At 40.7% G+C, this 14,498-nt stretch overlaps 2 protein-coding genes across 3 annotated transcripts in view; one reads left to right on the top strand and one right to left on the bottom strand.

Annotated features, from left to right (window-relative positions):
• nelfcd (negative elongation factor complex member C/D) overlaps nt 1-14,498 on the top strand; it is a 72,465-nt gene that overhangs the window by 53,269 nt on the left and 4,698 nt on the right. Inside the window, exons 17-19 of one of the 2 annotated variants that reach the window (XR_007264194.1) lie at nt 1,833-1,884; nt 2,739-2,771; nt 4,377-4,572. The gene's annotated coding sequence lies outside the window, so the exon portion shown is untranslated. Of the gene's footprint in view, nt 1-1,832; nt 1,885-2,738; nt 2,772-4,376; nt 4,573-14,498 lie in introns of those variants that run through there. The other variant, XR_007264195.1, reaches the window with a different exon arrangement.
• The window catches only part of LOC109937610 (cathepsin Z-like), a 59,351-nt gene continuing 51,737 nt past the window's right edge, over nt 6,885-14,498 (bottom strand). Inside the window, 4 exon segments of the mRNA XM_048608449.1 lie at nt 6,885-8,685; nt 9,824-9,986; nt 14,024-14,072; nt 14,075-14,173. Of these exon segments, the coding sequence (XP_048464406.1) occupies nt 8,575-8,685; nt 9,824-9,986; nt 14,024-14,072; nt 14,075-14,173 (422 nt within the window). The 3' untranslated portion in view covers nt 6,885-8,574.

Genomic DNA, 14,498 nt, shown 5'->3' on the forward strand with positions numbered 1-14,498 from the left:
CGGCCTCTGTGTGTGCAGAGGCCGGGAGTCCGCACTGGCTTCATTCAAGGCTCTCAGGGCCAGGAGTCTGCGCAGACTGGAGGCCAGCATGGACTCGTTTGCTCTATTTTCTCTGCTTGGAGGGACCTACATATCCCTGGACACTATGAGACAATTCATCACCTTACCTGCCCATCTTTGGTCTGTGGGAGAAAACCAGAGTGCTCAGTGGAACCCATGCAGACAGTTACCCAATACTGGAATCGAACCTGGGTCCCTGGTGCTATGAGGGAGCAAAGCTAACCATTGAGCCATCCTGCTGCCCATTTGTTGCTGAAGATGATCATTGCCTGGCTCTTGTGAGAGTGAATATTATGTGTCTCTTGTCAGCCCAAACCTATTTTCTCCCCTGATTTCCATTGGCTTCAGCTTTGATAGGGCTCCTTGATGCCATACTCAGTCAAATGTGCCCTTGATGTTAATTGACAAAATTTCCCACGTTGTTGGGTAGATGCCAGTGTTGTGGCTGTACTGGAATAGCTTGGCTAAGAGTGTTGCAAGTTTTGGAGCACAGGTTTTCAGTACTATTGCTGGAATGTTGTCAGGGCCCGTAGTCTTTGCAATATCCAGTGCCTTTAGCTGTTTCCATTTATTGTGTAGATTGAGTCGAATCGGCTGAAGACTGAATGATAGTATTTAGTTCTCATTCTTTTAGTGGCCTTTGCAGAGAAAAAATGCACATGTTCTTTGTGGATAGTATGTGTTGTAGGATGTGTCTAAAATTAGAAAGTGGATTTCTGACACAAAAATTATGATATGATGATTGAACAGCAATACTAACCCAGTAGGAGTATGTCATATAACATCTCTTTTATGATCAGATGAGCTAAGATTTGAGTCAGCTTAGTCATGACACAGGAGAATATGAATTTATTCAGGAACAGAGGATGCAGGAGGATTAGCATAATCAACATAGTTCAGTATTCTGGTACCTCAGAAGCAAAACAAGGATAAGATTGTACAAGTTCTGGAAAGGTAGCTATATCGACTTTTGAAAGGATCTGTCTGGTGCCTCTAATGACTGTTATTCACTGATCCTTGTGTTCTTATGGTCACTTGTACCATAGCATCTGGATGTGAACCCACACACAACTAAAGGTTCTTTGAATATTTTTGCTAGATATCTGGTATTTTGTTGGATAAAACATTAAGTAAAATATATGTAACTTAAAAGGAAGATGTGGCATTGTGGTAGTGTCGTGTTTTCCAGAGGTGATATTCTGGGGACATTGGTTCAAATCCCAAAACTGCTGGTGGAATTTAAATTCACTTCATAAAATCTGGAATTGAAAACGAATCTAAATAATGGGGACTGCAAAATTAACATCAGTTGTTGTAAAAGTCCATCTGGGTCACTAATGTCCTTTGAGGAAGGAAATCCGCTATCCTTAACTGGTCAGGCCTACATGTGACTCCAGATCTACAGCAATGAAGTTGACTTTAACCTGCCCTCTGAGATGGTCTAGCAAGCCACTCAGTTCAAGGGCAGCTGGAGATAAGTGATAAATGCTAGTGATACCCACATTCTTGGAAAAAATATAGAATTCTTTTGCTGTTTTCCTCCACGGTGTTCCTTTTACATTCAGAAAACCCTTTGAAAGCCTGTTAGCATTTTCCTGTATCCCTCCATTGTACAGATTTTCTTTGGCATCTCCATTTAAATTTCTGTTTATTCATCTTGTTTGGCTAACGTCTCCCTTGTCTTGACATATATTTTGTATTTTTAAATGACTTTCATTACTTTATCTGGGTAAGACATGTGACTTCGTTGTTTTTGTATTCTCATTTCACAGATGTTCTGCTTTTTGAAGTCACATTTTGCTGCTGTACTTCTTGCGGACTCAGGTCTGATAGTTGACCATGTTATGACACTTATTTCATGTAGGTCCAGTCGTTTTGAATGAAAGATACCATGATTGTAAAGAAACCAGTTTAGATAACATCTCCTCCTGGTGAAGTGTCAAGCAGCAGTCTTGTACCAACCATTTCAAGTTCAGTTGCCATACTTCAGTTCAAATAGGGGTGAACTATACTGGACCTGTTGAATTTCATTTATTATACCAACCTTTGTTAATTTCATGAATCGTTGCACTTGATAGCAGAATCGAGGGGATTGAGTTTTCCTTTAGGCAGCAAGTTATGATCTGAAATCCACAGCTTGAAAGAGTGGGAGCTGATCCAGTAATAAATTTCAGAATGGAACTGGATCAACACTTGAAGAGGGAACGACCGGGGACTAATTCACTAGTTCTTTTAAAGAGGCACTTCAAAGATTTTACTCACTTCCCATTGGTGACTGTGCTATGAGGCGTTAAGCTCTATATCTAAACCTTTCTGCCTCTCTACATCTCATTCTTCCTTTAAGGTGCGCTTTAAAACCTACTCTTTCACCAAGTTTTTGCTCACCCTCTTATATCTCCTCCTTCACTGTCAAAGTTTGTTTGAGAATGTTCTATGAAGTGCCTTGGGACATATTACTGTCTTAAAGGAACAATGTAAGAATCATCTGGATGAGAACTAAAATGCCAGGATATAGTAAGCTATGAATCAAGTGCTAGAAAATGGATGTAGTGTAGTTTGGTGTTTGTTGGTCAGCATAGACATGTTGGACTGAAGGGCCTGTTTCTGTGCTGTATGACTCTTTTCTGTTAAATATCAATTATTGTTCTAAGGTTTGTCAATTGTCCTTGATCTTACAGGAATTAAAGATTAATTTTTTGGACACTGCTGCTGTAAGTATCCTGTAAGAAACATTGTAACTAAGTTAAATATAATTTGTATTTTTATATTTGTGTTTAATATTTTCAATGATTATTATAAAATTATTACATATTATTAAACTGCATAACAGCATCAGAGAGCATGTGATGGAATCTCAAAATTGAATGGAATCTGCACTTGTCTGGCACCTCATCCAAATTGATCTTTTGAACAAAATGCTCTTTGGAAATTTCATACACTTAAATTGATTAGTGGCCCAAATGAGACACAATGCGACAATTTCTTGGAGTGGGAATCTTACAGGGACAGATCCCTAACCCGGAGCTCAGGGTAGGAATATCACAGGGATAGAAGTTAGTGCTGGGTCAGAATGTTGATTTCCCTGCGGCAATCCTTTTGATTGTACAACAGCTGTTTCACAGTGACGGGAGGCTGGCAGTTTTCCCTCTGTGGAACACACAACTCATTCAAACACTGATCAAAAACCTCAGCTGTAAAGAGATTACATTTCTGTCATTGAAGGTGGCTGCATCCACTGAAAGATGTATTAGAGGTAGTTCACAGGAGGTTTGTTAGATTGATGGCTGGAATGAGCAGGTTGTCTCATGTGAAAAGCTTGGATAGATTGGTAAGATCCTAATGGTTCTGTCAGTGCGGACATGGAAAGGGTGTTTTCTACTGTGGGCAAGTTCAGAACTCAGGGGCACTATTTGACAATTGGGTCATCCTTTCAGGAGAGGAAGAAGTTTTTTTTTCTCAGGATAGTGCAACTTTGGAACTCTGCCTGAGAATGTGATGCAGGTAAGGTCACTTGAAGACAAAAGTGAATTGATTCTTATTAGCAAGAGAAACAAGGGTTATCAGAGGTGAATGGGAATTTGAAACACAAGTAGATCAGTCTAGAGGGGCTGAATAGTCTTCTGCTGTTCCTATGTTCATATGACTTCTGATTTCCTTTAATACAATTAAAGTATTCATACATATATATATGTAAGCGAACTCTGTGCATATGATGTCTCCACAGTGATAGTTTAATTTCAGATGACACCTGAGTACCATTGATTGGCTTACAAGTGGATTTAAAACATTGTTTCTTATCAATAAAAGGAAAGAGAGAAACCTGTGTGCGCGCTCTTTGGACACACTTATTCACAGGAGCAGCACATTTTGAAGGAAAATGTAGGTTGCAGGTACAGATTTTCAAACCAATTTTTGTTCTCAATCTAGTCAAAAAGTCAGATTATCAGTTCCTCGAGTGATGAGTCAGCCTTAAATAGCCAACAAGGATCATCCAGTGTTCGTTCTTTCTTTGGTGCTGTGAGCATTTCTCCGTCTACCTTGTCATCCATTTGTCTGTTCATGCTTTCTAAGCCCATATAGAGCAATCTTGTTATCCAATTGCATGACACAGCCTTTTACTCCATCTCAAATATTGTTGGTAAGTAATTAACAAAAGAAACGAAAATGAAAGCATACTGCTTTGTTTTTAAAAATATTGTTGTTTACAGTAACATTTGGGAGTTTTAATCTTCAATTTCTGGAGATTCTTAGCGTAATGAGGTTTGGAAATCCAACTACTTGAAACACCACTAATCTCTTGTATGTTTCATCATCAGGTGATGCAGTCTGATCTGGACCTTCCATGATTGGTTTAACTTCTGCTTTTCTCCATTTGCAGTGATTGCCAAATTCTATTCCTCTTTTGAGGTAATCATTTCTTCAATGGTTGTGGTTTGTTTAAATATAAATTGAATGCTGGAAATTGTTCTTGTGAAAATCCCTAGCTGCTTGTTATAAATTAAAGGATTTATAAAACATCTTTGAGTAGCCAGTGTACACCTTAAATAAGTTAAAAACATTTTTAATTAAATTGCCACTAATTATCTTATTTAAGTTAGAGTGAGCTCCATCCAAGCATGTTTTTAAAAGCAAACAGACTGTCAAAGGTGCAAATCCCTCATTCATTTGAATAGAATTAACTAGCTATGACCTTAAAATGATGATGTTTACATTGTCAGTACAGTTTTGTATGCTGTTTATTTGTAATAATGCCTGAACTGGATTTCCTAAATGTTTTATAATTTGGCATTGTAAAAACCAGCCAGTTGTTTTAAATGTTCAGCCAGTAGAAGTGAAAATATAGTTACTTCACAAGCTTAGAATTTTTAACGGCACAGAAGGAAGTCATTCGGCCCACTGTGCCTGGACCGGTCCTATTTTCTAGTGCCTTCTCTGGTTATTGGAGAGTTAATTAGCTATGCTGAAAGTGAGGCTCAGCTGAGGTAGGTGCACTGATTTTTTTTAATGCAGATATCTCCAGCTGAGGTAGACTGCACTCATTTTTTTAATGCAGATATCTCCAGCTTTCAAGCAATTGGAAAACCCCAGCAAATAAAACAGTGCAGTTGTTAATATTATTGTTAACAGGTGGGACTTGAACCTGGGCCTCTTGGTCCAGGGGTACAGACACTACCGCTATGCGACAAGAAGGCCTCTAATTGTTGACCTTAGGCTATCAGTGAGAATTATTTGCATTTGGTATTGATAGCTAAGTAATGTGAATGAATTGTTGCCCATCTACATAGACAAAGGTCAGTCCAATTTGGTCACCATCAAAGCAGTAAGCCAAACCTCTGCCACTACAGAGTAAGGCAGATGACAGAGTAGTAAAAACAGAAAATGCTGGAAATATTCAGCAGGTGTGGAGAGAGAGAGAGAGAAACAGCTAAAATTTCAGGTTGATGACCTTTCATCTTTACTGAGGTGTTTGTGTCTCAGATTAAGTGAGCAAAACACTTCTAACAGCAATTGACAGAATGATTCATTCATTGCAGAATCATTGCATGCTACAGGACATTTTAACCCTTTGTACCATCTATCCAAGTAGTTTCACTAATTCTGTCTTTTGCTGTAGCCCCTGTGTTTATCCATATCTTGTTTGAAAATAACTACTATAATCGGTTTTTACCAGTTTTCTTGCAAGTGCATTCCAGATCTCAATTGGTTGTGTTATTTGCATGCCAAACAGCATAGGCAGCAAGTGATTCTACAACCAATGGATCAGTCTTGCCACAGGCATGATGATGGTGGACAATTAAACAACTCACTGAAGAGGGAGGCTTCACAAATATTCCCATCCTCAATGTGGGAGATGCCTAGCAAATCCATGCAAAAGATCAGGCTGAAGCATTTGCAATCAGTACCAAGTGGACAATCCATCTCCGCAACCTCCAGCGGCCCCCAACATTCATGGCTACTGGTTTTCAGCCAATTTGATTCATTCCGTGTTGTAATCAAGACACAGTTGGAGGCACTGAATAGAGCCAAGTCTATGGGCCTTGACAATGTTCTGACCTGTAGCACTGAAGACTTGTGCTGCAGGTGTAATGCTGCCCAGCCTCCCCCAAGCTGTTCCAGTATAGTTCCAACACTGGTACTTACCTGACAATGTGGAAAATTGCCCAAGTACATCCTGTACACAAAAAGCAGGACAAATCCCACCTAGCCAATTACTGCCCCATCAGTAAAGTGATGGAAGATGTCATCAACAGTGCTATCAAGCAGCACTTGCTCACCAATAACCTGCTCAGTGATGCCCAGTTTGGGCTCTATCAGGGCCGCTCAGCTCGTGACCTTGTTACTGCCTTGGTCCAAACATGGACAAAAGAGCTGAATTCTAGAGGTGAGGTGAAAGTGACTGCCTTGACATCAAGGAGCCTTAGCAAACCTGGAATCAATGGAGGCTCCCCTTGAATCAATGGGAAAACTCTCCACTGTCTGGAGTCATACCTCACACATAGGAAGATGTTTGTGGTTGTTGGGGGTCAGTCAGCTCGAGGATATTTTCACAGGAGTTACTTGAGGTAGATACTTTTGTAATCAACCTACTCAGATATGGTATAACACATGTCTGTGATAGGTTTGACTTGAACCTTGACCTTCCAGACCAGCAGTAGGGACATTACCACTGTATCCAAGAACTCTGGTTCCTCAGGGTAGATAAATAACCCTGTTATAGACTAGACCAAACCCCCTCAACATATCAAGGACATAGTCTCAACCCTAACTTTCATCTTATTTAAAAGCAAGTGTAAGATGTGATTTGATTGGTAAAACTACTAGGCTTTTAGCAAAACACTTTATTCTTACACTTCAGTTAAAATACAAATAAAAACAACTGGCATATCTTTTAACTCTATTGAAATCATTAATATATTATTCAACAATTACTTATCCACTGTTTCAATAGAGCAGCATCTGCAAAGGCAAATTCAAAAGAACAGATTTGGTCACTTGCTATCTCCTCTGGTTCAGGAGAAAGACTGAACGAATGCATCTAGTAGCAGAGAGAGAGAGAGCTGTATCTAGCCCCTTCAACTCCAAAAAAACCAACTTAACAACTGAAAGCAAAAACTCTACCCACTCGTGCTGCTTTTGTTTACTTTGAAAGAAAATCCAAAGCCATTAGCTTTACAATACCCCTCGAGCAGCAGTATGTACTACCCACAAGATGCGCTGCATAACTTCACTCAGGCTCCTGAGACAGCACCTTCCAAACACGCTACCATCTCAAAAAACAACGGCAGCAGATACATGGGAATACCACCACTGAAGGTTACCCCTCCAAGCCACTCAACATCCTGATTTGGAAATATCGCAGTTCCTTTGGTATCACTGGATTAAAATCCTGGACCACCACCTCCAATGGCATTGTGGGTCTATATACAGCAAATGGACTGCAGCAGTTCAAGGCAGCTCACCCAGCTCACCACCAACTACTCAGTGCAATTACAAATGGACAAAGTCAGAAATCACATGACACCAGGTTATAGTCCAACAGGTTTATTTGAAAACATAAGCTTTCGGAGTCTCAGCCTTTCAGGTTTTGAAAGCTTGTGTTTTCAAATAAACCTGTTGGACTATAACCTGGTGTCATGTGATTTCTGACTTTGTCCACCCCAGTCCAACACCAGTACCCCCACATCACAGTTAGGAATGGGTGATAAATGCTGGTCCAACCAGTGACACCTTCATCTTGTGAATGAATGAAAAAGTAAATTAGATTTTGTTGATGGTTGCGTAAGTGACATTTGAGCTTAGTAGCACCATTTGCATCTTTGCAATTCCAGTTGATAACTGGGTTGTGTCAGTAAGGTATATTTGCAGATGATGTTGTCAGTGCTGCCTCTGGTAAATAATAATGTTGAACTGCTGTCTGATCCTGTTGTTGATTGAGTCAACAATCATTATCTTTGGTCCAGTTTAGTAAAGTTGCCATTTACCCTGAGGACTGTAGGGCTGCTGTCTCATTACAAAGATGACTTATAATCAGATAGTGTAGAGTAAACCGACCAGGTTATGGATAAATTCACAAGATATAGATCCTGAAGCACTGTCTTATTTCATATATTTTAGGAAAAGATAATATTGTTCTGATTTCCTTTTTACTTACAAAGTGACATGGAGATTGTTCAAAACGATATTTCTGTTGCATTGGAACCTGTGAGCAAATAGTGTTTGTTTTACAGGTGTGCTGGACATGAGTGCAAAAAAAAAAACCTGTGATTCTCAAGAGGTTTTTTAATTCATGTCGTGGTTTTAGCCTCTTGGAACCAAAATTATTCCCTTCTGTTTCCTGTTATACAGCTTTATCCTTGTTTTAAAATAAAAATCATTCAATTCAGTCACCTCTTGAGGCAAAGTAATTTGTATACCTCAGATTTACATTTTAGATTTCTTCTTAAAGTGGTAATGTATTTTTAAAAAAAGTTCCATTCCTATGAAGAGTAGGTGTGTGGCAAAACCTGTACACTACTACAGGATAGGGTCCCCATAGGCACAGTTCTGTTCGATTGCCAGATTGTAGGAGTTTCCTTTCCCTCCCATGTAGGGACTGGTGACGATTCGGAGCCAACCACTTTCCCCCTGAAACAATAACAGTTAATATAATCTCACATGGAGAAATCAATCTATTAAAAATTATTTACAAATCAAATAAAACAATAAAACTTGGGATACCCCCAACTCTAAGTTTGCTGAGGTAGCTTTTTCCTCCGATAGCTGTAGGCTGAATCATCTGGAAATCTGTCACTGGTCAACAGTTAACATCAAGCTATTGAGAAGCCTAGACTGGTAGGTGGTGCAAGATTGCTTAAACCTGGCTTGTAGAGCCTTGGGAAATCTGATTTGAGGTGTTTGAAATGATCAAGGAATACAACAGCTACTTCTTCTATTGTAGGAATCTGGAATTTAAATTTAATAAAAATCAGAGCTAGGGCAGTCAGGAGTAAGTCAGAATGCACTTTTGCTTAATAGAGGGTAGTAGAATTCAGGAACTTACTCCCTGAAAGGCCTACTGATGCCGAGGGACTGGTTAAACTTCCAACAACAATGTTGATTTTTCTTTTGAGAGGGTACCAACAATGGACAAAAAAGGTGATCAAGCGCAGTTGAAGATTTAGATCAGATATAGGATTATCAGTTCTGATTAAGGGCTACCAGACTCAAAATGTTAACTTTGCTTTTTCTCCATAGCTGCTATCAAATCTGCTGAGCTTCTCCATCAATTCCTGTTTTTATTTCACATCTCCAGCATCTGCAGTTCTTTATTTTATAGGATTATCAAGACTCAAATTTTACACAAGCATACAAACCATCCTGGATCTGCATTGACAGTCAGTTGGTTAAATGTGTGGCTTTATTGCCTTACTTGATAGACTAAACCAAAGTTTGAAGCACACTTTTTTGAAAGAAATGTTAGAGGATGTGGGCATCACTGGCTAGGCCTGCATTTATTGCCCATCCCTAATTGCCCAGAGGATAATTCCGAGTCAACAACATAGCTGAGAGTTGGAATTACATGTAGGCGAGACCAAGTAATGCTGGCAGATTTCCTACTCAAGAATATTCCTAAGCCAGATGGGTTCTTGCAACAATTGTCAGTGATCACATGATCGCTATTAGACCAGATTTTATTGATTCAATTTTCCACCATCTGTCAGTGGGGCTGATATTCCACTGCACCACCACCTCTGACATAATGAAGAATCTGGGTATCACTTACCCATGGATCGCCCCAAGAGTTGCGCACAATCCAGTATTCAATTCCATTCTCTACACCCCAGCCTGCCACTGACATGATATGGTTTATTGCTGGCTCTGCTTGGTACTCCATATACACTCCTCCAGTGTAGGCGTCCAGTTTTCTTGTAGCCATAATGCCACAACTACAAGGGATCAAATAAAAACATTTTCATTAAGCACAAAGCAGTTCTCCAAACCGAGTACAAACTAGAGAACTGTACAACAAATTCTAAGCAGCAGGTTACAAGGTCCTCTCGTTGAGTGTCAGTCTTAGAGCGGGAGTTGTGCTATAGCCCATGTGAACTAGTCGAAGGTTCAAGCCACATTGCTGAATATATTGATGTGGACACTTTCGTGAGATGTTGCCTTTATGAGATGTTAAACCAAGACCCCATCTGCCTTCAGGTGAATCTGAAAAGTTCTGTGGCACTATTCATAGAGAAAGGGAGTTTTCCACAGGTTACTGCCTATTATGCATCTTTGAATTAAATCTCCAAAACAATTTGAGCTGTTCACTTAATGTTTATGGGCCTTACTCTCCTCAACTATACTGCTACATTTCCCCTTTGTTATAATTCACAGGGACATTATTCTATTGTTTTATTAGAAGACAAGGAAGATACCTAAATTATTTAGATAACATGATAGCACTGCTGAATGCTATACTGGTTGAAGAAATTAATCATCACTTGGGAAAAGCAAGCTCAGCATTTGGCAAGCTCATTCACTGACTTTGAAAAGGACATGGCAGAAGGAAAAAAAAACCCAAAATTTATCAGGCAGTGGTCTTTCATCACTACTTTTTGGGTGCTAGATTTGGGCATCATTCAAAGCAATGATGCATGTTCCATCTTTGCTGCCCGAGAGCCATTTGCAACATCAGGTGGCCTCCTTTAAACTTCCCAGTTTTCTGTGCATTGGGAGACTGGCTGCCTCTGTTAGAAATAGAGTAACTGTTAAAATGAAGGTATGCAACTTCATTCTTAAAATGATCAACCTCCATGCAGGAAGCAGTCTGAAGAAGGGTCACTGGACATTTTTGGGTAGATACCAGTGTTGTAACTGTGCTGGAAGAGCTTGGCTAGGGGAGCGGCAAGATCTAGAGGACAATTCTTCTGTACTATTGCCGGAATATTGTCACAGCCCATAGCATTTGCAGTATCCTGTGCCTCCAATAGTTTCTTGATATCACATGGAGTGAACTGAATTAGCTGACAACTGGTGTCTATGATGCTGGGGACCACTGGAGGAAGCCAAGAGGGATCATCCACTCGGCACTTCTGGCTGATGATTGCTGCGAATGGTTCAGCCTTTTTTGCACTAATGTGTTGGGATCTTACATCATTGAGGATGGGAGTATTTGTGGATCCTCCTCTTAGTGAATTGTTTAATTGGGCACTACCATTCACAACTGCATGTGGCAGGACTGCAGAGCTTAGATCTGATCCTTTGGTTGTGGGATCGCTTAGTTCTGTCTTTCACTTGCTGCTTGGCCTATGAGTAGTCCTGTTTGGTAGCTTCATTTTTAGGTATGCCTGATACGCCCTCCTGCACTCTATTGAACCAGGGTTGATCCCCTAACTTGATGGTAATGGTTGAGTAGGGATATGTTGGGCCATGATGTTGCAGATTGTGCTGGAGTACAATTCTGCTGCTATTGATGGCCCACGGCGCCTCAGATGCCCAGTCGTGAGCTACTAGATCTGTTCGAAGTCTGTCCCATTTAGCATGGTGATAGTGCTACACAACATGATGGTTGTTCTCAATGTGGGACTTTGTCTCCACAAGGACTTGTGCAGTGGTCACTTTCTGATATTGTCATGGATAGATGCATCTACAGTTAGCAGCTTGTTAAGGGCAAGATAAAGTATATTTTTCCCTCTTGTTGGTTCCCTCACCATCTGCTGCAGACCCAGTTTAGCAGCTACGTCTTTTAGGATGCCACCAGCCTCGATCAGTAGTGCTGGGCACTGAAATCCCCCACCCAGAGTACATTTTGTGCCCTTGCCACCTTCGGTATTTCCTCCAAGTATTGTTCAACGTGGAGGGGTACTGATTCATCAGCTAAGGTAACACAGTATTTGGTAAATAAGCAGGAAAGTTCCTTGCCCATGTTTAACCCGAAGCCAGGAGACTTCATGGGGTCCAGAGTCAATGTTGAAGACTCTTAGGGCAGCTGTCCCCCACTGTATACCACTCTGCCCTCACCTCTGCTGGGTCTGTCTGCATATCCAAAGATGGGGTTGGTAGTGTCTGGGACATTGTATGGTATGATGCAGTGAGTATGACTTGCTTGACCGGTCTGAGAGACAGCTTTCCCAGTTTTGGCACTAGCCCCAGATGTTAGTAAGGAGGACTTTGCAGGGTTGACAGGGCTGTTTCTGCCCTTGTCTTTTCCATTTGGCTTCATTTCTTTGTGGAGACTTTGTAGTGATTGATACAACAAAGTGGCTTGTTAGGCAATTTCAGAGGGCAGTTGAGAGTCAGCCATATTCCAGTGTGTCTGGAGTCATCTGTCAGCCATACCAGGTGAGGATGGCGCGTTTCTTTTCCTGAAGGACATTAGTGAACCAGATGGGTTTCATGGTCATCAGTATAGTTGTTTTTCTTTAAATTGAATCTGCCATCACAGAATTTGAAACTGGGTCCCCAGAACATGCAGGGTTTCTGGATTAACAATCTAACGATAATACCACTAGGCCATCAGCTCCCCTCGTGCATAACTTCCCATTTGTAACTGGGGAGGGGCTGACTTAATGATAGTGTCACTGACCCAATAATCCATTGGCTCTGGCTGTTGGGGATAAGGTTTTAAATGCCACCATGACAGCTGGAGGAAATTTAAATTTGCTCAATAAATTAAAGTATTGAGTAAACCTAGAACTAAAAGCCACTGTCAATAATTCCCAATGATCAATAGGTGGTGGTTAATAGGTTGCCACGGGTGACTGGTTGGTGGGAACAGCCATTCAGTTGTCTAAAAGAGCAATTCTAGATATAAGGGAAGAATGAAAAACCGTCTAGTTCATTAGTAAACTTTAGAGAAATAAATATTCCCTCCTTTTGGGTCTGGTCGGGAGACTCCAGACCCACAGGAACTTGGGATTGGTGGTGGCAGCAGCAGGGTAGGTAATGCTGTGAGCTGGTCAGCTCTCCAGCACCAGGCTGGCCACATCCTCTTTCAGCTTCATCTTTTTCCTTCTTTTTGGTGAAGACTATGAAAGAAGGTGACATCAGTGGGATCAGGCAGCCCAGGGTAATAGCAGGGACAAGTTGCAAGGCGACAGGAGCTGGGGAGCCCTGTGAGCCCAGTGTGGTGAGGTGCTTACAGACTGTTGTGTTGACCTGTTAGCTGTATTTTTTGTTTTTTTTCTACTTTTCAGTGAGAAGGACTGAAATGTTTAAACTTCTTAAATTTGGTTTTCCTTATTTTTCTACTTTGTAACTAAGATGGCACCATAAGTGGCAACTTGTAAACTTTTCACTGTACTCTGAGCACACGTGACATTAAACCTAATTCAATTCAACTCAACAAGTGGTCACCTTGGCAGGAATACTTACATCCTATAAACCAATTTAAAGAAATCACAAGGAAATTCTGGACAAAGTGTCTACTGCCAGGCAGCCTGTAACCACAAGCTCAAAACATCATGAGGATGCACAAACAGCTATTTTAAAAGTGTAGTAAGTTTAAAAGATAAGTATGAAGTAAAAATATTAAAAGAAATCTTGGTTGGATGGATGGAAGGGTAGATGGTCAGGTGAAGCAGGATCTGTTGCTGGTGCTGCGTTAAGTTACAAACATAGATTTAGAACAGGAGATGATCTCAGAATAATGGAATAGCATTCTCATTGATTTATTTTTGACTGTGTCTCTGAGTTAAGAACACGGAGACCAAAGCTGCTTTCTATCTCTTGATTGGTTAAAAACTGCACTTGGGTGGAAACTGACCAAGGACACAATGAGGCTCTGGCTCAGTCTGGTTTGATTGAACAACTTGCCGACCCTAAATTTTCTGGAGTTATACCACTCAGTTACCACCCTTAATGGGCATACGCACTTGGCTGAAATCTCCTTGCTTGGAGCCCCACAAATAGACCATTTATTGTTGCGTTCCTACATTTCTGCTGAAACAGGAACAACATTAGACAAAGTGATGAACCTGATAGAACACTGTACCTGATTGGACCGTTGGCATAAATCTCTGCCATCATATTCTCTCGCCCTTGACTCTGCCAAAGTCACCAACCTTCCAGAGTGTGTAATTCTTGACCATGTGGCAGACGTTAAAGGTTGTGCAGGTGCCGCATTGGTTAAAAGGCATACAATCTAAAGATAGGGCGAGAACCAAGCTGGGATTGAATGTTTAGATGCTTCCCATTGCTGCTGTTTTGCAAAGTGGGCTTCTTTGATGTTACATTTACAGTATTTGTCTTCAGTCTTAGAAATGGCCACTCAACAACAATGAAGTATCTCTATGCAGATTTAAACAATCTGGGTTAACCTCTCGCAGCCTGGTTAAATTCAGTCCAGAATTCAAGAAAACCTTCATACAGATAATAGCCTAAGCATAATACTCACTATCACAGGGAGTACTTAAGGCAAGGAGTATAGATGCATTTGAAGGGAAAATAGATAAATGAGGGGGAAAGAA

This window comes from Rhincodon typus, chromosome 19 (genome assembly GCF_021869965.1).
Source record: "Rhincodon typus isolate 14 chromosome 19, sRhiTyp1.1, whole genome shotgun sequence".
Taxonomy (NCBI): domain Eukaryota; kingdom Metazoa; phylum Chordata; class Chondrichthyes; order Orectolobiformes; family Rhincodontidae; genus Rhincodon; species Rhincodon typus.